General features: G+C 39.9%; 1 protein-coding gene across 1 annotated transcript in view; it reads left to right on the forward strand.

The window, feature by feature from the left end:
• The window catches only part of LOC125895872 (inactive N-acetylated-alpha-linked acidic dipeptidase-like protein 2), a 791,425-nt gene that overhangs the window by 732,875 nt on the left and 33,989 nt on the right, over positions 1 to 24,561 (forward strand). The window contains exon 15 of the mRNA XM_049588047.1: positions 11,442 to 11,535. Coding sequence (XP_049444004.1) covers positions 11,442 to 11,535 — 94 coding nt within the window. The remainder of the gene's footprint in view (positions 1 to 11,441; positions 11,536 to 24,561) is intronic.

A 24,561-nucleotide genomic window follows, 5' to 3' on the forward strand; every position in this document is an offset into this window, starting at 1 on the left:
GACTTAGGCACAGCTGTGCCTTGAACTAAATGCTGAGCACGGCCTAACTGAGGTGCTACAAGGCTATCAAGTCTTGTTAAAGTTTATCTCTAGCTTCAGTGCTTAACATTACCTGTTGCACTGATTAATTTGATATATATTTATATATATTTTGTTTGACTTCATGTAAGTTCAGCTAGCTGTAGCTGTTCATGCTAATTACATGTGTTGCCCAAATTTACACAAACAGGAAATGTAAACTTTTCCTCTGCACCTGATGATTTCTTCAGTTGAAGACCTGCTTCATCAAACACTGTGTTTAAAACATGGGATATGATCTGACCTCAGGTAACCTTCATCAGTGTTAACAGTAGACACATTTACCCATGTGAAAATATTTTAGAGTACTATTATATTGCTTTAGAAGCTATGCATGTGTACTGTAATGTTTGTTTTTGCATTCGAGCACAACTTGAAAAGAAAAACTGAACGCCACCCCTCCCACTCCTACTGTACTTTACCATGCTGCATCTATTCATGTGCTGTCGTTACATAACTTAACTACATAGTTTATGGTTTATTCATGAGGCCTATTTTGGCCCAGAGAACTGGGCGTCCTGAATCAGAGGAGAATCTCTCCATCTCTCCACGGGCCTCGGGGGAAAACAGGCAGGCAGGCAGGCGAATGAGATCGCAGACTCGGACAGAATTACCACTTCACTGCGAGAGAAAGAGAAAATGATCCCCGTCACCTGCTCTGCCTCTCCCATCCACCCATCTGACCATCATCATTCCGTTTTCTCGCCTGCTTCATCTGTGTGCATGCGCCTGTGGGGATGTGTGTTGATGTGTGTGTTTAAGTGCTCCACTGCTCCGAAGTTAACGCTGCTACTCTGGATGTCTACATGCATGTATTTATGTAGACCGGCACTGCAAATGATGCTACCAATCTGGAGAGGACAGGAGTTGGCTGAGAGGCTGTGTCAGTTGTGCGTCACTGAGAATACATGATAGCTTCTGTGTGTGTATGAGAGATAGAGAGAGAGAAAAGCTACGGTAGCTAACATGTCACAGGAGAGCCCTCTGCTGTCTGAAGTATTAACCTCTCAACGTGTCCTTGATTCAGTCAGCTTCATCTTCAGACCTCTCCATTTGTGTGGTGCTTATCAAAATTTAACAAAATATCTGAATATCTCAGACATTTATAATTATTTCTTTTACAAAATGTCTTTTTTTAATCTTTGTTTCCTCACACGTAGAACATTATCACAAAGTCAGATACAGTTGTCCCCCTTCTCTTTAATTCTGTCAATAAATCATGTCCCTTCTCCTCTTCCTGCTGTTTCTAATAGCTTTTGCCAGAATCTACCATGGTGCACCGAAAACAACTAATCAGGCTGTGATTGGTTGTTTTCGGCCGGGTGGTAAGGCCATTAGAAATGCTAAAATGCAACAGAGTAGGCAGAGGAATATGATTAAACACACACAAGTTTCGGCAAACATGACAGAAAATATTACCAAGTTACCAACTACAGATTTAAAATTATGCACCAGTAAATACAAAAATTAGCAACTGATGTTTCCTCACTTTGGATGGAATAGCGTCTGACTTAGAATTGTTGTTTTATTGACTGGAAAATGTACAAACGACATACAGTATATAAATCTTCAAAAACATTCTTAATACCAGGCAGGGATGACGTGCGATATCTAACTGTTAGAACTGATTTAAACATGTAAGTGGGTTAAGTAGCACTCCGGCATTTACTTTTCCCAGTTATTGACTATGCGTTGAGTTGCTATGAGTATTTTGATGAGCATTAAGAGAACTCGTAGCAAGTTTGAAAAATAAAAAAGCTCCTTTCCTATGACTGCAGCGAAGTTTTTGTCAACTCTGTCAAATCTTAGCTTTGACATCCATGATGTATGCTGTTCAAGAAAAAAATAAATCACTGGAAGGTTGGCTTATGACGAGGTTTGATAGTCAAGGTTTTGATGTTTTAAAATATATTTTCCCAGCCTAATAAAAGAGCAAAAATAAAAAAAATAATTATTGCTTTTTTGTTTTGTTTTGTTTTTTTGCTTCTTCGTTAGGTTTTGTCCTCATTCTCAAGACTGGGTGAAATACTTCTCCAATTCCCCAAATCTTGCTTAAATTCAACATTAAGATCACATTCTGTGCAGAACTAATTTGTGTGACCTTAACAGTTCTTCAGATGGGATAAAGTGCATACAGGAATATGCAAAAGGGACATTTAATTTCTGGAGCTCTTCAGCAGAAAACGGGCATGATAGTCACTAGCGAAACAAAACTTGTGATGGATATGAAACAGAACATATGAAACTGAGTTAGTTTAGAGCAGTGTTGTGAGTGTTTACCGTATTTGTGCTAACAAAGTTAGATCATGGCCAAGGTCTAACTCTGATGTTGTTGTCTGTTGGCTTATATTTAAACATTTTGAACAAGTTTTAATCATGCTTTTTGAAATGTAACTAATACAATCAAATTCCAAGTCATCCCCAATCCACACCAAAGCAAACAGAGGTTTCACTCACACACACACACACACACACACACACACACACACACACACACACACACACACAGTTGATTTAACCTTGGGCTAAACTGACCATATGGGATCACAGCAATCACACTCAAATCCAACACACTCAAACCTTGTTGACCATAAATGAAGGTCTGCCTAAGACAGAGACAGAATGCAATAAAGTGGGAATAGTAAAACGAAGAGAGGAAGGCAGATAGGAATAGGGATGGAGAGAAAGTCAAAAGTGGACATGAAGGAAGTGGCACCAGCAGCACATATTGAAACATAAAGATCATTTGGACAAAGGTCAACTGAATGGGGGATTTTTTTATAATGTCAACATATTAAAAATGTATGGAACAACATGTCAGTCCAAATGTTAAAGTGACATTTCAGATATGTATCCTGTGTTTATTCTTACAGAGTATATTACAGGCTCATGTTGACCAACACTCATAGAGGAAACAGGATCTCAGCCTATGGCCTGGTATTTGGTGCATTTATGTATTTTATTGGAAGCTGACAAAGTCTTTGCAGAGATGACAAAAACATTGTATCCTCCATATAAAAACTTTGTTACCCAAAGGCAATCTAAATGTAAGGCTCAGTCACACCAGCATTTAAAATGGCTTTAGTTGCCTCTTAGCTTTGTTGGACAATCCCGTGCCAGGTTCTTTACTTAATTTCATTATACCAATAATTAACTGTTATGAAAGAAGCTACTTTATTTCAATTTATTGTAACAGTAGTTCATTTAATAATTTTGTATTTTAGTAGTCTACAATAGTTTAGTGGAGATTTAGAAATATTGATATAGCCTAAAAATATAACAATATTATTTTTAAGCTTATTGCCAAGGCCTATATCCCAGGCTTGCATTTTCTCAGCTTGCTCGCGTATTAGCCATTAGCTCTTCAACTACATATTTCACCAGCTAGTCCTGAGAGTACTTCTGTCACAAAGCATTTACTGTACCATCCTGTTTTTTTTTGGACAGCCTGGTCTGGCTTCCAGAGCCTTAAAAATACGGCACTTGTGCAGTGTCCTTAGCATCAGTGTAGTGACACTGACAGCATCCTTTAGGGTCTGTATGAGACGCAGCAGGCTTTTAGCCATCTTCAGAGTAAACCTGTTTGCGTCAATAATAATTGTTTATAGAAAAAGATGTCATATAAAGAGCGCAAAAGTTTGCTTAACGAGGGCAAGAGGGGGGATGGATGGATCAAACAAGCACAGGATTTTGACCCAGGAGACAGAAATTTGTTTCCCATGTGAAACTAAAGGTAAACATTGAGGTTTTTTTGCACACTTGAGTCAGTTGACACAAGTGACCAACATCAACCACAGTTTTGTTATTTCAACCCTAACCACATAGTTTTCTTGCCTAAACCTAACTGCCGTCTACTTGTTAGTCATGTCAGTCAAGTCACATGACTGACTGCCGATGCCCTCTGCATCAAGATACAACAAAAAGGCTGCACAAGGGATAACATTGTTTCTTGACGTTGCATGAATAAACCTCTCTGTGCCACTTTTTGACATCACCTGACCCTTACACCTTTTTCATTCTTACATTAGTATCTACAGACCATAATGGACTTAGATCTCCTCCTTCTTTGATACAGTGCATATAGGTTACGCTAACTAGGTCACTTATGATTAGCTCCAGTGTGTGTCATGTCTGAGAGTGTGTGTCCTGTGCCACTTGTGTTCAGAATTGGCCCGAGTTCCACAAAATGAATCCACCCCCCCCCCCCCCCCCCCGAAGGAAACACTCCTTGAACTGGTGGTGGTTATGTGGGCAACACATGGACTAATTACAGCTAATAATATAGTATAGTAATAAGAGTAGTCAAACCCAGTGAATCCACTCAGTCCACTAAAATAGCACAAAAATGTATATAAAAAAGCTTTTCTGCCTGTACAAGAAGGTTTTTGATGCAGATGCATAATATCGGTCAGTGTGTACAGGAGGGCTGTTACACCGTGGGTCTTGACATTTGACCCAGGTCACTTAATAAGCTGTGGTTATGACATTTGACCCTTGGCCAGATGAATATGTACATAAATAATTGCTCTTCTTTGCTTCCTCTGTGCAAGGTGAACTCACAGAGACAGTGACAACAGCTGAACAGTGTTTCATCCCTGAGATGTAACTTAGACAGATGGTACTGATTTCATTATAATCTGAAAGGTCAGGTCAGGAGAGGAGATGAGGGGAGGGAAGGTCATGACAGGAGAGGAGGAGGAGAAAAGAGGAAACATGAGAAGAGATGCTCAGGCTAGTTTGTTCTACCTTCCACTCCACTCCAACTGTCATCTTTCTTTAGTTTGGATTGTCTTTTCCTTTCTGTAATGTCACAGCCTCTTTTCTGCCTTTCTTCCCCCATCATTATCTCTCAGCAACTCTCCCTCTCCTCTCTCGCTGCCTCCCTTTCTCTCTTTTTGACTCCTCTGCCTAGGAAAGAGACGATCCAGAAATAAGGCCATAAATAAGAAATCAACGGCCTTTTCTGTCCCACCACATTACAGGCTTTTGATGTATGCTTTCTGCAGTAGTATTACTCACCAGCCTCAAATCAATGCTCTAATCTTTCCCCTGCCAGATTGATTTCAGTGGAAGTGACAACAGCGCAGAGAGGTGCAGAACAGATCTGTACACTGTAGGCCATTTTACAAATACTAGCAAAGCAGTGTTATATAGGGACAGCTGCTTAGGTAGATTAAGTAAGATGCCAGATATCACATAGGCACAGAGGTGTTACAGCATAATACACAGTACCTTCCAGTGTGGGTGCGTTTTTTAAATCTCTTAAACCCAACCGGTCCATCCTTGTGGCCAAACAGTTTAAATTCACAGAACTGTATGACAATGTATTATGTGCAGAATGGTCAAAGCTGCATTCACTGATTTTTTAGGTACTTGGAGGCAGCACAGCAATTTGCAAACCCAACATTAAAAAATTATTATCTAATCAATTTGGTCGCTAAGTTATCAGCGCATTGCCTTTTTACACGTCCAGCAGACATGGACAAACAGTGGTGTTCAGTCTTGTTTCTGGCCACCTGATGAATGTACAGAATTCCCACATTTATGAAAAACCTGGAAAAGTCATGGAATTTTACAGTCACATTTTCAAGGCCTGTAAAAGTCATGGAATTAGTAAAAATCATTGAACATTTTGGAGAAGTTGTGCAATTTTGTCGTGTGTAGTGAAATTGTTACAGTAATCTTTCATGGATCACCTTCCATATAATGTAACCAAGCGGCAACCTCCAAGGCTAACAAAATGAGGCCAGTGCCGAAGTGCCAACAAATGTCCACTTGAGGCTGGCTTCAGAAGCCACTCAATCCCCATAGACCTTCATGTAAAAATGCCCAACTTTAAAGCACAGCCTAGTACAAAAAAGGTTTTAGTCTAAAGCTAATTTCCTCCTTCATGACAACTGTACGGGGGTGAATTTTTTTGTAATTCGTCTGTTTATATTTTATTAAGGCAGACCTCTTTGAGTGACAGGCTGTCTGTTGATAGTGTCCTTGGCTTGTCAGCCAGATCCAACCTTCACTCCTCCACAGCTCCAGCCTCTTGCCCACATATGGTCACTTCTGGCTCCAAAAACTAAGATGACTACAGCTGAAGTGCCAAACTGGAGGCTTCAAAATGGGAGTTCAAAAACCAGTGGGTGACATCACGGTGGCTACATCCATTATTTTTACAGTCTATAAATGTACAACAGAAAATCAATGTCTGTCTATCAATGTGTGATGTTTTGTTTGCCATCATTAAAGTTCCTTCATTTCCTCCCAGCGTTTCATCTCCCCCTTTATGTATGCCAGCTAGCTGAAATTATATTTGATAGAGACTGAATCTGATATGAGAGATATGAGAGAAAATATGTATTATGGTTCCCTGAAAAGTCATGAGAAGGTTTTGAAATTTTGTTCATGTAAATATGTAGGAATCATGTTTATTCACTCTTCTTTTAGCTCTGTGTTCATTGAAGGTTTGTTACAACCATAGACTGTAAAAATAATGGACATAGCCTCTGTGACATCACCCACCGGTTTGTAGACTCCCATTTTGAAGAATCAAGCTCAGCATTTCATCCATCACCTTCTGGCGCTGTGGAGGAGCTAGGGGTGGATCTGACTGAGAAGCCGATGACACTATGAGTAGACAGCCTGTCACTCAAAGATGTCCACCCTTAATTATGCATAACTTTAAGCCTTAATAAAATGTCAACAGGTGAGTTATATAAAAATCCACCCTCATACAGTTGTCATGAAAGGGAAAATTAGCTACAGAGACTAAAACTGTTTTTTGTTCCAGGCTGTAAACGTGTTTATTTCTGCCGTAAAATTGAGCATTTTAACATGGGGGTCTATGGGGATTGACTGGCATCTGGAGCCAGCGTCAAGTGAACATTCAGAACCTGCAGTTTTTGCCACTTCCATGTTGGCTTCCACTTTTCAGCCATGGAGGTTACTGCTTGGTAAGTACAGATATTTACGTGATACGAGGCCATTTCATCCTTTGTTACTATAAAAGTATATGGGTCAGTATATAGTTCGAAAATCACTTTCAGTATGTTTGTTCTGTTCATGAAAGAGAAAAATAAATTAGAACCCATGATGGACATGTAAGGTAGAGGCCCTCAGTCATCTCCACCAAGGCTTCAATTTTTTACAGTAATTACACCAAGATATTACAAATTCATCTGAAAATGATAGATTGATGTTTGCAAGCTAAATCTGTGAGTGTGAGAGGCATGAGTGAGTGCCATGGCTGCTTCCTCACCTGCCCCTGCGGTGAGGTTTCTGGCAGCCTGCCTTTCACACTCACTCCAGTCTTGGTCAGGCTGACCTCCAACACATTCAGCCTGACGGCCTGGAGAGAGAGAGAGAGAGAGAGAGAGCGTGTGTGTGTGTGTGTGTGTGTGTGTGTGTGTGTGTGCGCGCGCAGTTGTGTGTGAGATGTGTCCCACTGAGTGGATGAACTGGGTACTGAGGTTATCATCCAAGAGTCTGCTCAACTGGAGACAGACTTGAGGCTTGCTGGCCAGGAATGAAGCAGGTCAGCTGGAACACACACACACAGGCACGCGCACACACAGATAGCTGAATTGCATATTGACTTTTACTTTCTCCTCTGTTCTTCGGCTATGAAGCCAAAGGCCCCACTCCGGGGTTATTTTCTTAAGAAAAGGTGAGATGAGCACATCTTATACACAAGGATTTTTTTGTTGTTTGTTTGATTATTCAGTTTTTATTGAAAGCACAATGTCATTTAAAAACATTCTGTTTGTAAAACCTAGATCTTTTTCATCATTAGTCTTTCATATATATTTTTGCTAATACATAAGGGGAAGTAATTGCTCCTTACATAATACATGCAAGGCATCAAATAATAAACACAAACAACATAAAGTAACATAACAGGAATAAAGTATAAGACACAGACACAAATTTAAGGTTTAACTGAAAGTTCCAGTTTTGTGTAAGGAATACTGATAATTTGGATGATACTTAACAATACAATACATACTTTTTTTTAAATTTTCAAGAAGATAAAACATTTTTTGGATTGAATGTGTTTTTGGAAATAAGGTCTAAGCTTCAAGCTTTAGTGGGCACTGGCAGCAGCAGAAATATGATATCTGGTACTGGTTAGCAAGGTTCAGAACAAGACCAACACTTCTCTGTCTAACCTCTTCTTCTGCACTTTTTTCCTTTTTCTGCAATTGCTCAACTATGGCAGGTTGCATGGTAACTGTTGCAGACATTATACATCCAAAAAAGTAATTCCCCATCACTCCAGTCGCCAGGAGAAAATGTTGGCATTGTATGTTTCTGCAAACTTGTTACATTTGTACAGTACATACATATGCCAATGAATGTTTCTAAAGTGATGTAGTATATGAGCTGACTCTGTGGTCAGGAGGTGGATTGGATGGTGGGTGGATGTCTGGCAAGCTGTAGACCAATACAGATAACTGTCCAGCAAACACGACTCATTGTAATTTAACTACCTGATGCTGACATCACTGCTTTTCCAGCAGGGATTGTATCCCCAAAACAGCATATTTTAAGCCAAAACGTGATGACTTTTCCTAACTATAAACTTTTGTTTTGTTTTTTTTTTCTAAACCTAAAGACACTTTAACCACAGTGTTGTTGAAATGTAAAGTTTTTAGGTATACATAATACATAATGACTACATAATAACCTGCAAATGTAATGTATCTGTGGTTTGCAGAAACGTATTATACCAATCTACCACCAAACACCTCATCTGCACACACTATGATGACGCACAGCTGTATATCGGTGAAGTTTCCCTATATATTCATTCTTCATTCGTCTTCTGTTTTGATGGCCAGATGATGTGGTGGTTTACTTTTACACTGTCATCTGTACTTTGGGCCCTAGCTTGTAACTATCATAATCTTTTTAATCTTAGACCCCTCAGTCTATAATGTGTGCTTCTCTCTGAAATCACTAGTTTTTCCCAAAATTTGCCATTTCTTCAAGGAGTGCATTTAGTTTCAATGTGACCTCCAAGGCCGCTCTGACAGCTTGACGGACCATCACAAAGGGGCAGGGCTTAGCAAGGTCAGGGTAAGTTGGGTTGTCCCTATTTACTCTCTTACAGCCCTATGATTTGAAGCATGACATACATGGTGTGTTGAAACTGTCTGCAGCCCACTGGTGCGATATTATGTTATTTATTAATTATAAATACACCAATAGCATGACTGTACAGATCATGTCAGTGTCAGTGGTACAAAGAATTCACCTGCCCTGGAGAACACTAATGTCTCCCTACTTCCTGTCCGTCTCTCTTCCACCATTTGTCCAATAGAGACAAAAAATGTAAAAAGAAAAAAGAAATTTGACAAAAAACATTAAACAACAAATTAGAAATGAATACGAGGGAGAGGATACAGAGGACAGAAGTGCACAAGAAGTCTCTCTGTATCTTGTAGGAAGCTGAATCTTTGTGATGTGGAATTGAATGTAGCTCAGGGTAAATCATGCATGTGATGTCCTTGGCTGGTAAAGGTTATTCCAATTATAGTGTGGCACTGAGAAATACAATTTTCTTGCAGTACAGCAAGGGGTGTATTTCCTGTGAGATTGATACAGTCAAGGTGTGGAATAAGGTGATCAATACATCAATAATCCCAGCAGTGGTTTTATACCGAGTAGTTGGTTAGAACAGCAAGCTGCAGTGATGTTACACTCAAATAAAAAATCCAAGCTGAAGCCGTGCCAAGTCCTCTACCTGCTGAGAGAGTGGCCACATCAGTGGCACTGTTTGCATCAAGATGACAGACACTTCATTGTGAGAGCAGAGCCAGACAGACACTCTATGATTTGGACGATGCTTCTCAGTATGAGGTGCCAGCACAAGCAGGGAAATCCATAAATGTTTGCTCACACTGCAGCCAAAGGTATCCCGATTATTTATTTTTCCCTAACATGACAGCTGTTGTCTGATCAGTATGAAAAGGAAAATGTTGCATGGACTCTCAGATTTTCAATTTACAATCTGGACCACAAAGGTGTCTGGTGCATAATCAGATCTGGGGCCTGCGACAGCGTGGAGGACAAGACACAACATGAATTGACTGATTGAATTGTTGCATCTTCCTAAGTACCAATCAGAAACCAAAGGTACATAATTGAAAGGTGTTGAAAACATGCAGTGTAGGCATATAAATGGACATGATGTGTCTTGTTATTGTTACTGTGGTACACATCTACACATTTATTTGGAAAATTGCTGTCAATTTCTAATGATGCTGACTATGGGTAACATACTTGACGGAGAAGAGCCACTCAAGAAGAAAACAAACTGAGTAGCAATTTAAATTGTAAAGCACCAGATCCTAGAGGAAGAAAAACAACCAACATGTAAAAGGTGTGATGAGAAATCATGAATAAAAATACTTAATAATAACATAAACCCTTACTATCAATACATTTTTTGTTTTCTTATGTATCACGATTATACAGTTACTTACTTTTACTTTACAAAATGACAAAGGGTTGTAAAGACTGAGAAAAGGGAGGAAAAGATAAAATTGTACAAAAGCTAATTCAATAAATTTCAAAAGTCAAATGAGAGCAGACTCAAGCAGCAATAAAGACAAAGACAGGTGGTCAAAGCAGATAAACATGATAATCTTAAAAGCACACAAATCAAACAAAAGATGATAGGGCTGTACTCAACAACAGAAATCTTGGTGGACTGAAATTCGACCTTCTCTTCAACCAATCAGTTGGTTGATGGGGGTAAAAAGTCTGCACTTTATCTCTGGATCAACCATATCACCACTGAATGCAATCTTCCTGGTAGTGTTACTGTATGTGTCCACCAAAGCATTTTTTTTTTCCTATTACAGGGCTCGACATTACAAAAAAAAGATGTATACACACTGTCCCTGGTCTGTATACTAGCTTTTTCCTGGAGCTTTCAACCACATCTCTCCATCTTCATCATTTGAGTTTGCTCAGCTGTCACTATGGACAGATCAGAAAAAAAGCTAGTGAGCAAACCTTGAGTCCAGATTATTTGTCTGAGGTCAAGAATGAACCTTTATACTCAACTGTCACTGTTAAATTTTGGAGTCGGAGATTTAGATGGGCTGCTGTTGTGGTCACAGTCTAATAAATAGTTTATTTGGTCTCAGAATTAAAATTTGAAAATATACAGTATATTTACAGAGGTTAACAATCTTGAGACATGGGTCTCTGTGCTTATGTTTTCTGGGTATTTCATTACAAACCACACCCGCAACTTCATCACACTTTCTGTTCTGTACTCAGGCTGGAAAGGCATGATACATGAATGAAGCAGTAGAGGATAAATAACTTCATTCAAATCTCTCCTGGCTGTGTTTCCACAGATGACAGCAGAAGCCATTCTCCGTCTCGTCAATGATCCTGTGCTGCCATTCTACCCTCTGGATATTGCCCTGGATGTTCAGAACAAACTCAAAGGTAACACAGATGATGATATAACATTAGTGATGGTGGTGGGGATGATAATGTGCAGTTAAATAAACTTATAAACTATGATCTGAGAACAAGAAACCAGCGTAGAAAACACAAGCCAAATCACTACAAATGATGAATAACTCATAAAAAGAATTACAAGTATCATAAAAAAAAACCTACTCTATACTCATTTATATCAACTGCAAAACACCAGAGGCAGGACACTGGCTATGGTTACATGATGGCTTCTCATTCAGAATGAAATAAATCTGAATAAAATCATTCGGAATTAAAGTTTTTCCAGGTAGTTTACATGAGAAATATTCATTCCGAATCTGCGGGTCTGCGCAAGGTTTGGGGCAGGGAAGGTCTCTGATTGGATAGGGGGCGGGGCAGATATTACGTGTTTACGTTTACCGGAAGAAAACACTCTAGTCCTTGCTCCGGATAACAGGATGCTTGACGATGCTGTTCTTAGTGCCTTTTTCAGGCTTGTTTTGCTTATATTCTTGAAGCAGCAGTACGACAACAACCTTGTTCTGCTAATGCTTCATCTGTTGAGCAGGAGAAGGGAGGTAGAAGGTCGAAGAAGGGAGATAGAAGACCGTGCTTTGGCGTACGGAAACTGGTGAGTGCAACAAATCCGACTGCTCTATCTCTGCCCGTTGCTATGCGCGCTATATACGTCATCGCGCCAGAAGGGCAAGGAAACGAGCATGCGCAGAAAGACCAGAATGAACTTAAAGAGGAATGAAAGTTTACATACACACAAAATTCTTTCATTCGGAATGACAAACGGAATAAACCACCCTCTTTAATCGGATTTAATTTTCAATCGGAATGACCGTTTACATGACCACTTTTAATCGGAATGGCCTTTCATTCCGAATGAAAGTGGAATTAAACTGACCATGTAAACGTACTGAATGATGTGGTCTGTATGGTGCAAATAAATCATTTAGAAGGATTATTACTAATATAGCTTAGTGAGATTAGATATAAGCTAAAGGAGTTTAGAATCAAGTTTGGGGCACTGTTCTTTTAGTTTGTTAGTGGCATCAATTGTTGGTGAACTGTTGAACACAGTGGAGCATTTAACAGCAGAGAGCTTGATATTTTCCTCAGCTGTTGGTTGAGATCAAACCAGAGCTAAAAGGAGAGTGAAAATTTTGTTGAAAACATGCCTCCAAATACTGCTAAAAGTGTTCATTGCCTGCAGGTCTACGTGTAAGTGGCCAAGTATGTGCTAACAAGTTTCTGATATCAACTTTATAAGGTGATAACATGTATAATGGCTTGTTGTGCTGCCCCCCCAGTGGCAATTTTGCAGTATTCAAATTATGGCTTATTTTACCTCCAGGCCTCTGTTCTATCAGTTATGAGAACATTTGACTTACCAAAGTTATTGATGAGACATCCAAACACAGTGGCACTGCAAAGAAAATAGATCCAAGCCAACAGTTAATCCAGATTAGATGCCACTTTACGTGAAGGTAAAACAAAAAGTGGATGCGCCCACAATGCCGCTTACAATCCCTCACTGCACAGAAAATGCAAATAACTCAAGCAAGTAGGGTAGGTCAAAATTCAACCTGAAAGCCTGCCTGTAAAGCTGTGCTGAATGTTTACAACAAGCAGCCTGGGTTACAATTTTACCGTTTCGCTAACTTTTTTCTCCTGAATAAATTTGGGTTTGTTTACAACCTGTGTGACTCTCTGACAGCTTGTGTTTCTTGCCCCATCTGACCTTTTTTTAGCACTGTTGCCACATTTCCAGATCTCCGAATAAACCTTGATGCAGCTGCATACAAAGTAAATGGAAAGATGTGAACAGATGCTTGATTTTGCAGGCCTTTGACAGTGATATTTGATTCTGCACTGTGCAGCCAACAAGAGTCTTGGATTCTCGACAGAACACTGCAGTATGCACGGTGTCATGTTTCTGTGTGTGTGTGTGTGTGTGTGTGTGTGTGTGTGTATGTGTGTGTGGCTGCTGTTTTAGACTTTTATGCAGAGACATAACTCATGTCCACTGTCCAGCCAGCCAGCTTGTGCATCAATCCCTAATACCCTCCTCAACAAACATGAACAGTCACACACACAAAAAGCAAAAAGACATGCTATGAGCGCGTGCGCACCACACACACACACACACACACACACACACACAATCCAAACACAAAAACGTTTCCCTCAACTTACTCTGTCATAAAAATGATTCAGTCTTGGTTCACCTGACTGATCTCTCCTCTCATGATTCCATAGCACAGTGACCTTGATTCCTGCATTTGTTTCATTTCAAATCGTGTACACATGTACAAGTGTTCAACATCCTTACTCTTTCTTCTGTAACCGTAGACCTTCACAGACCTCCTGTTATATCAGTTGTTAGTATAGAAATTGAAATCTATTAAAGACCAATAGGCCTACATATACGGTAAAGTCTATCACAGGGCTGAAACACATAGAAAATCTCTTCAGAATCACATCAACAACTTTTAGTTATGTGGAGTTTTCCTCTTTTTTCTTCAGTCAATTAAATATCTGTGTAGGAACCCTCACCCCCAAACGTGTGTTGGTTGCGTCTGCGCTCCGTAACAACAGCGGAGCCAATCCGTTTCAATTCTAGTCAGTGTGTGTGCTTCCACCGGCTGCGGCTGTGCTGTGTTCTGGCTTCGACTCAGCTGCGGCGCTCCGGAGCCCTCCGCAACAGACACGCAGGACATCTATTTTTGCCGGACTCCGGAGCACAACGCAGCAATTCAGCACAGAACAGATCGTGCAGGCCAGGAAGTCGTGCAGAGAAACACAATAAAACATCCGGTTAATTTTCAAAATGAAATACACAGTGTTCACGGTGGATCATTATTTCCCTGCACTACACCTTAAAAACTACATAATGGGCAGAGGCAGGCCTGAAGTCAACAGGTCAGAGGTTTCCAGACATCATTTCACCCATTGACACCATGGACGTGGAGATGTTAATCATGGAGGTACACCGAGTTGTCTTCCTACTACTCTGGTTTTGTGGTTCTGTTTATAGAAACTACATCTTGTTACATTGCGCGATAATGCGTGAATTCGCGAGATCTCGTGGGTCCTCATGACTCCTGCTGTCCGGTGGAGCTGCACCACTCCACACAGCAAACGCAGCCGGTGGGTGTTGACGGACAGCGGAGCACGCAGTGGATAACCAGCGCAGCCGTTCCGCAACGAACACGTATCCAGTGGAATTCCGGCGTCAGAACTCCACAGATGAATTCGCTCATCTGTGTGATTTAAACTGGACCTTTATTGTGAAAGGGAAACCTAAGATGTCCTCAGGTTTTCACGCCTATGTGCGAAACCCTTTTAATGGACCCATCTTTTAATTACTATAATTGGTTGAGTGTAGCAGTTGATCCATGACGCCATCTTATCAACAAAACCCAGCTTCTGTTGTTATAGACCCCTCTCTTCTCTTCTGGTCCTCTCCTCCCTGCTGCCCACAGTAGCAGTAAGGGCACTCTTTCTACCGTATGGCTGTCTGAATTCCACTGTCTTTCTGGTAATGTAATGTAACTGGGCACATTATCGTGTTACTGTACACAGCCAAGCACAGAACTGTGTATTTTTTGTCAGTGTACATGTAATTGTTTAATTGATTTGGTTAATTACTGAGTTTTATTGTTTTGATCACTGTGTAGTCAGGCTATTGGGTTTGGCTTCACCACACACAGTGCTAGTCGAAGTAAGTTTATGCTTCACATAGATGCAAGGTCCTGCATGTACACTAACCATCCTCTTTTCTACCCTTGGACCATTAACACCTACAGTACATAGATCCTGTGCACATACTTTAGCCTTAAATAAAGCTACACTTTGAGAGGAAACTCAAAGCTCCTGCTCCACATGTTTCTTTTGTTCTGCTGACCTATCGTGCATGTTCATGCTGGGGCAAGCGGAATATATGGAAGCAAACATAGCAATACACATTCTCTTGGGCAGCAGCCATCGTTGCAGTTTCACCAGTTTTACATTTAGGCTCTTAGGTTTATTTTGCAAGTGTTGGTGGTCCTTTCTGTGGTTGGCTTTGGACGGTGGTAGCGGGTGCCTGAGATTCACTCATCAGGATGAGGAAATCAACTCATCAGTCTCATCATCTCTACTTCTGTGGACTTGTCCTAACTAGCTGCCAGCTTTTCAAAGGTTTTCAAATATAAACATCAAGGAAGACGGAGATGATGAGCTCCAGCTCAGCTAGTTTCCTGTTAGCCATTGTACAGGCGTTAAATAAAATGGACAAATTCCGTACCACATCAGTTTCCGACGGGATGTCAGAACTGTAATATCCTTTGATCCATGGAAACTTGGTCAATTGTGGACAGCATCATTCAGCCAGGTGACTCCTTTTCTATATGCCAAGAGCAGAGGACTCTTGCAAGAGAAGGGGAGGTGGTGTGTGCTTTACAGTGAATAAGGACTGGCGTGTTGGTGGGACTGTGAGCTGCTGTCCTGGTCCTGCTGTGGATCACTGTTGCCTATGTTTGGGAAAGCAACCATACAGCCATCTTGTTGGAGTCTGGATGTGTGGACTATTAAATCATTCCACAACCAGAAACCATGGATTACCAGAACCATCTGGAAACACTGACAATTACAAGCAGCAGCCAACAATGTAAGAAGATGCAAAAAAGGACTAAAGGCAACACTTTGACTATAGCCAGCAGGGTTTGATGTACCCTAGGTTAGGGGAATGACAGGTCAGATATATTTTTTTTTAAGATAGATTGCTAATACAGGCCCATGTTAAAGTCAGGAAAGTGGTCCACTGTGTATGAGCTACATGAGGTGATTTACATATTTATCACCCACAGAGTGCAACTTGCATAGTAAAAAGAATGCAGGAATTTAGTCAAGGTCTGAATTGAATCCTGTGTAGATTTACATTGCCAAATATTCTGTGGTTAGCATGCTGTACAACCTCTCAGGCCCTCTAAACCAAAATCAGCTTATTCAGTCACAGTCTCAGAGCGTGCAAAGACTCTGTCCTTGAATATTAAGATGACCTTTGAAAGAGAATGCACAGCAGAGGCTTTGATATATTTCGCCTGCATGCTGTCTTTGCTTGCAAACTCAGGATAAACAAAATGCTCTGTTACTTTTGTTATGCACAGAGAAAAAGGTGCAGGAGTTGTCAGAATGAGATTTATGAATATAATCAATGTGTGCCACATTAATTTTGGATTTACAATAAGAAAATGCACACTGTACCAAATTAATTCTTCATGCTTCAGGTAAAATAAATCTATATAACTATGTCTATCAATCACTTACACAATAAGATCAGAGATTGAAAGAGATGAGGTGCTGCTCTCCATCAGCATGTACTGTAGCTCCAACTTCAAGTCTCATTCATTGTGCCAGTGAGGCAATTGTTCAGTGGCACAGGTTCACTGCTCTGTCTAAGCATGTAAGCACTGTCCCATTAAGGCCTAGATTGAGTGGTTATGCTTCCCCATCTGAGACTAATGGACAGATTATGACCTGAGAGAGAGAGATGACTGATTATTACACCTGCCTGTAGCCTCTATCTGTTTCTTCATCACTTCGTCCCTCATTGTACCCCCTGTCTGCCCCCCACTTTCTCCCCTCTATCAATTCAATTCAAAGGCATTTTATTGGCATAAAAAGGTACACCTTCTTGGCAACTTTGCACATTAGCGGTGAGATGAAAAATGGTGCTACAAGTGAGCATCATTTCATCAAGGCTAAAAGGCCTCGTCATCCAGCCAAAACACAAATGAGAAAGCAGAATTACACCATTAATTAGCAATACAATATGATACAGCTTTATTTGATGTCCCTGTTGTATCTGTGTTCTAGACTACTAGTCTGCAGTATAAAGATCAGAGTGTTTTATCAGACATTACAATCCTCAACTCCTTACCCAACTGGTTCTCCTTGGCTGCTTAAGTTCATAGAGAAACACTGATTTTAGCAAACAACATGCATGAGACCACAGTAACCACTTCCCAGCAAATCAGTCCAATCCTTTAGAAGCACCGGCAGTCCAATTTCTGCTCAGAGGCCCAGAATGTATACAAACTACTGGTTGACTGCCCTTCTCTTTTGTGAGACAGCCTTGCATGATAACCAGGCTACATTTCCATTTCATTTCTCTTTATTTATTCAGCCTGATATTGAGTTCATGCTAGCCAATTTATCTGCCTTAACTAATCAGTAATGAGTGATGTATGCCTCAAAACTCATTTCAGTTGACATGGAACCTGCAGTAGAGGTTGAGGGGAGTGGTTAACTTAAAAAATTCACAACAATTCAGAACAAAGACACTTTGGAGTGTTTTTACATTGACCTGCAACAATAATTGTCAAATTGTTGTGGGTATGGTGTTGTTGTTATTTTTCACAAAGCTTTAAGTGCTTGTAAAAACAAAAGGTTGTAAAGTGACGATGCTTTCAAAAAGCCATCTTGTGATGCCTCATGCATATTTTTTATTTATCAGTTAAAAACATACAAAGTGTGGTAAACAGCAAACACTTAGATCATTTTAATCTTGGGTACTTAGCTTTGATTGGTCAAGTGTTTCTCCAGCTGCTGGGCACAACACAAGACCTGGTTGTATTAAAACAAATCAGAAACGTGGGCGACAATTCAAAGGTCCATAACCGGGCTAGAGACAATTTTGGTCCATTGGTTGACTTCAAGTAAATGCAATGATGCATTTGATTTCGACACACAAGGCACCACAAGGCATGTGATGCACCAGGCTTTCAACTAACTCCCATGCAAACCCATCTGCAGCAATGACCTGGTATAAAGAGGGATTAAGTACAACTAGGGTGGGAAGGAGAAGCAGTGGAGGGGTTAAACAAACACAGAGCTTTCAAAGGAAGGAAGGAAGGAAGGAAGGAAGGAAGGAAGGAAAGAAGGAAGGAAGGAAGGAAGGAAGGAAGGAAGGAAGGAAGGAAGGAGGTAGGAATGAAGGAAGGAAGGAAGGAAGGAAGGAAGGAAGGAAGGAAGGGGTGGACAGACAAAATAATCAAGAGAAGGGAAATAAAACTGGATTTTGTTCTTTGATTACTAGACCTCTTTTTTCTTCAAGTGTAATCTAGGCCTCGTTTTTAAGGTGGCATACATTTGAAGAAGAAATAAACTTCATAATTCTCCAAATTCTGACTTTACTATTATCAGCATTTACTTGAACTTCTACTTTCAATACTTAAGTACATTTAATATCATAAAATTACTTTTGATACGTAAGTCATAATTAGATACTTAAAGACTTTCACTCAAGTAATATTCTCATAAATGCCTTTAACTTCTCCCAAAGTCATTACCTAGTAAGATATCTGTACTTTTACCCAAGTGTGGCTTTCTAGTATTTCATCCACCACTGTTAACTTAATTGCTAAGTTAAGTTACATAACAAACATACTTCTTTTGACCCAAACCATGATCATTTTTCTAAACCTAACCTGTAAAGCAAACCTAAAAAGTAGTTTTGCTGCCTTAACCTTCATTTTTGGTGATGAAACCTACGTTTCCTGTGAACATGGAAGTTTATTTTAAATGACACTATGCATGTAGCATGCAGATATTTAAAGCTATGCCCCAGCATCCAAAACTGATACCTGGAGCATCAGAGGTTAAAGCATAGGGCTACTGACCAAGCCAGCATATTGACAAGTTGGGAATGAAAATGTGCTGCAATAGTGAAGTTAAAGGTTACATTTTAAAGTCCTCCTCCCCTCAGAAATGTGTTATGCTTCTTGCTTGCTTTGCATGTTTCTTTACCTAATTGTTTGAATGTGCAGAATGATGTATGTGCTAGTAATCTTCAAAAAATCAGAAATAATTACGTAAATGTACTTGTACTATGTTCGTGTTTTATATTTACACGCCATTTTAAGACAACGATTTTGCTTTCTTTCAATGTATCTTCATAGAATGGTGTGTATGATATCCTACAAAAATGCACATGTGACAGTTCATAAAGTTACTGTGGTTAGGTTTAGGAAAAGAAACACAGTAAGGACGTACCTTAAAATATCTCAAAGTTCAATCTGAGTTCACACAGTTCTGAACATGTGTCTCAGGGGGAAGGTCCAGTGTTTTATGACCCATCCAACATCCCAACCTGCCTCCATACAAACTGCTCGGGACCGCTTCTGTGTTTACATCAATCTGCGCGGTGGTCAGGATCGCAGCCTTCCAAAATACATGGTTATGCATGAATTACTGGCTCATGATTACTTAGGATAGATACAAATTTGAAGCCATTACTTTCATAGGAATACGAACAAAAACTTTATGAGACCAGCCTGTTTCTTCACATTTTGCAATATTTAGTTGGTAAATGTGGTAAAAAAGGGGCAAATAAGAATGAATACATCTGTAGAATGGGGAAGTTTTACCAAAAGGTGTAAAAAGGACCACAAAGGATCTCATTTTTTGCCACATGTTAAGAAATGAGGTCGCAAGGGAACAGGCTTTATTTTAATTGCAGCTGCTTTATAATACACAATTGGACATCATGTCCTTACATTCCATCTCCAAGTGTCATTTTCCTTATGCTTACATTTAGTTTTACTATTTTCATCAGCTGTGCATAATCAAAAAGAGGCTGCTTGTGACAGATTTTGGGCCCTTTATTGTGGTTATTAAATTGGTATTAAATTTGATTCCAGGTGGCATTACAAATGTCCTCAAGTTATAAATCTAACTTTGTGAAACGTGTAGATACTCTCAATGCTTCATACCAAGCAGCTATTGTTCAACCAGAAAACAGGTGGGAGAGCTTTTATCTCTGCTGGTTAAAAATACAGAGAGGCACCAGATGGACAGAAAGAAGTGGAGGAGGAACAGCAAAGCATGTGTGGTAACAGATAGTGAGGCATGATAAATAATTCCTGGTGTGTGTTAGGATTTTGTGTGGGTCGGTTAATGGCAGTGGTTGCAGGGTAAAAGCTGGCATGCAGATAGTAAGATTTGAACACCTTATAATTTTGTCCAAGAGAGAAGTACAAAAGAGTGTGAGAAAAAGTAGGTTGAGCCAATGATTCCAAAAGCCACCACTGACAGTTACTATTTTGAAGTTTTATCTCAATAATAACTTCAATGGTCCTCACCATAGAAACACAAGAGTGTAAGCTATTGGATAATTTAACAATAGAATGGGTTTATAGCTGCACTAATTGATATTTTTATATGAACAATGAATCAGGTTCACCAACTTTATGAGGTTCTAATACATCAATGTTGTGTTTACTGCTTTCCTCAACTGCCCAAAGAACGGAGTTGCTGCAGGTTTAACAAAACAGTTTTAACGCCATGTCCTCTTACTAGCTTTTTCTGGCACTTGCAACCACATCTCACTTCTTCATTAGTTAACTAAAGGTAGCCAACTCAGTTGCCGGAATAAATGTTGGCATTGTGCCTTTCTGCAAACCACAGATGCTTTACATTTTTATCATGTAGCAAATATGTTGAAACTTTATGTCTCTTTACATTTCAACCATGCCTTGATTATATTGAGCATAATTCAGGCAGGACACGATGTATAGCTCAGCTCAAGTGTGAGAGGTGTGCTCTCTTTGCCTTAGGCTTTCTGCGTAGGCTTAGGAAAGGTCGAGAGGCCACAGAACAGAGCCATACCACCAAATATAATACTGCAAACGTACATTAAGTTTTCTTTGACTAAAGTGGTCCTGACTGAACGTGTGTTTAGGTTTAGGTGCAACAACCATTTCTTTATGATTTACACTTTTCATGGCATTATCCCGGCAGGAAACACAGCAATGTCTCAGTTAAAAACAATCGCTTTTCATGGCACTATTCTGGCAGGAAATGCAGTGATGTCTTGGTAAAAAAAAATGCTTTTCATGGCACTATCCTTGCAGGAAATGCGACAATGTCTCAGTCAAAAAACAGTCACTTTTTATGGCACTATCCCGGTGAGAAATAGAGATAGGTCATTAAAAAACACCCATGTTTGGTGGCTAAAAAGCAACTGGAAATGCTGCAATGACTTGCTAAAAAGACAACCGTTTCTGCCGTTTGTTGGTCTCAAACAGTGGTCTGCAACTTGCCAGGCGTCTCGCCTAGACGATCAACCACCCCCTCCACCTCCCAGTGACAAAGTCAGCTCACATACTATGTCACTTTAGAAACACTGATATAATGCATTTGACACTAATGTTGACAAAAATGTATTTGTGGTTTGCAGAAATATAGTTTTCTTCTGAGGACTGGGCTGAAGTGGCTCCATTTTCATCATGTGACCTGAATTTAAAGGTTAAGGTTATGGCCTTTAGTTTGCTTATTTATACTTCTGCCAGTTTGGTATAGCATGCTATGATACACAAAAGCCTCAGCCACCATTGCTGTGGAGAAGAGTGGTGAAATCAGGACTTGAGCTAATTCAATTTGCTTTTTTTGCGGTATTCACAAAGAAAACATGGCACTAAAACTGGGTTTTTCATTCAAATTGAGCACAAATTTTAACCATATTTTTCTGAAAATCAGCAAAAGGAAATGTGAATTTATGGGCTCTTCCATCCACTTCTGTTTGCAAATATTAGAAGTTGGTTCATCATGATTAGCAGTAGGTGGCACCAGTTTTCCAGCCAGGTGCCATTACACCACTACAAAAGAAGAAACTGCAACGTAATGATGATGTCATTCAAAAAGCATGAAACCTCAGATGAATAAAAACAATGGGTGTATAATAACAGAGAGCACACTGGACAATGGAAATAGAGAGTTTTGAACAACTACTAGTAAATCCATATTCTCTTGCAAGATTTCTGATAAGAGTCCTGTATGCAGTCTCATAAGCTGTTACATGCTTCCAGAGATGAGAAAGAGAACTTGTATTGACCTATGCAATAACTGTAATCTTGTGTCATAATTTATTTGCTGTATCTGTTTCTATTGCACTTAATCCCATTTACCTTTTTTTTTCCAAGATTTTTTTTTTTCAAATTTGCAAAATGTACGTAAATCAAACCAGGTGGATGAAAACACATCTGTTGTTGCCAAATTCAAGCAAAATTGACTCCTAAAGTATTATACTGCTAAATTATTAGGTTACTACTATGAGTTATAAGCTTGGTCCTTTTTCTCAGCCCACAAAATATGCTTTAAATTTAAATTAAGCTTTTATGTACACAGGCTTATACTTCCCACTTTTCCAGCCCAGTCACTTATCTTTTAAACTGATGATTTAACCAGGAGAGTTTCATGTATTTTGTAATTTTAGAAGTGCTCCATCCATGCTGAAGCAGAGCTGTAGACAAGACTCATTTACGCCAAGTCTGAGAAAGTTAAAGTCAGAGCAGTGTTGAGATTGATTCAGGTAAATCAAGCAACTAAAGCCCAGTGTTTTGATTCCAACTGCAATGCCAAATCATTTTGACTTTCCTATACATGTAGCTTTGCTGTACTGACTGGCTTCTTCTCCATAGCAACAGCAAACACAGCTCTTAGGTATTGTAGTAGGCTACTCAGGGTCTTAGACGTGAGCAGCTCGTCAAAGCCTCGTGGAAGTTATTGAATGCAAAGAAGATCATTGTTTAGTCTGTGTTAAAATGACAGGGTGCTCAAGTTTTACACTATAAGAAGTACATTTATTTGAGAATAAGGAAAGAAACAACAAGACAAGTTTTAGCTTTGTGAAAAGTGTCATTACACAACTCTCAGTGTGTTACAGAAGTTACTGGAGAAGAAGAGAGCTAGGAGAGGAAGCAGGACTTGGACTCTCAGCCAACAGAATGCAAAAATGTGTATCACTGGTCAGAGGGTGTGATTACAGAAGGTTACAGTCAAGAAACCAGACTGAAGTCAAGAAAAACAGTTACTTAAGTGTCTTCCTCCTGTAGGGTTAGTGTGTGTGTGAGTACAGTCCTATCATGGGTGTGCTAGTATAGTATACTGTGTGTGGATGTGACTAAGTAGGTGAGGGTACATGTCTCCATGTGTACTGTACACATGAGTGGGTGGTGAAGCATGTGTTCTTTGGATCTATTCAAAGTGTGAGTCTATTGTGGGGATATGAAATGGCTGTGTGTGTGTGTGTGTGTGTGTGTGTGTGTGTGTGTGTGTGTGTGTGTGTGTGTGTGTATGTCTGGTCTCTGGGTGTTTTTAGCAGCCCCCTGCGGCAGAGGACCAGTGATATTTAATGGATTCTTCACAGCCGGTGTGGAGCACTGCAGTATTCATGACTGGCAGTCATGGAGGGGACTCAGATCAAACAACCAGAGCTAATTGAAACCCCCTAAAAACCTTTTGTTCAACTTTTTAAATCACTATTCTCCTTTCTTTTCTCCTTTCATATAAAACTGCCTTTGGTGTAGTCTGATCTGACATAAATCTCCATTAATTTACTGTAGTGATAGTGCTCAGTAGCAGGGCTGCCTTTGGTCTGAAACTGCAGTGCCAAAGAAAGGTAGAACAGGCTATTGTTAGCACTGGTTATTACTAGAATACACTGAGGAAATCAAAGTAAATGTGTGTGCCCATATGCGTGAAGTATTTCTCGCACCTAGAAGTCACTTAAAACCTATTGTATAATGTACTTTTTTGAGTTTTAATTAGGTATATCTCAGTGGCAAAGCCAAAAAGAAGGCATTTTGCTGTATAATTAGAGTGACGGTAGAGATAGGGGAGAAGGTGACCATTTTAATGAAGTTCAGCATTGTGACTTCAGAATCTTAAAAAGTTTAACTGCAGATGGGCAACAAATGAACGAACGAAAGAAAAATGTGTTATGAGTTGTTCGGTCACTGCAATCACAGAGAAACTGCATTATGGCTTCTTGTCACTGATTTTCCAACCGTGTGATTTTGATAGGAGGGATGAACAGCATTCATCCAAAGCTACCCCCTCATTTGGCATTTTGATTATTGCAGTTGAGAGTGCTGTCCAAAGGCCCTGTTGCATCAGAAAGGGGCACAGCAGAGTTCATTTGTGCCCAGAGTCTTTGTTGCGTGCAAAGATACATCCAGATTTCAGCTTAAGCTAATTCAG

This window comes from Epinephelus fuscoguttatus, linkage group LG10, assembly GCF_011397635.1.
Source record: "Epinephelus fuscoguttatus linkage group LG10, E.fuscoguttatus.final_Chr_v1".
Lineage (NCBI taxonomy): Eukaryota > Metazoa > Chordata > Actinopteri > Perciformes > Serranidae > Epinephelus > Epinephelus fuscoguttatus.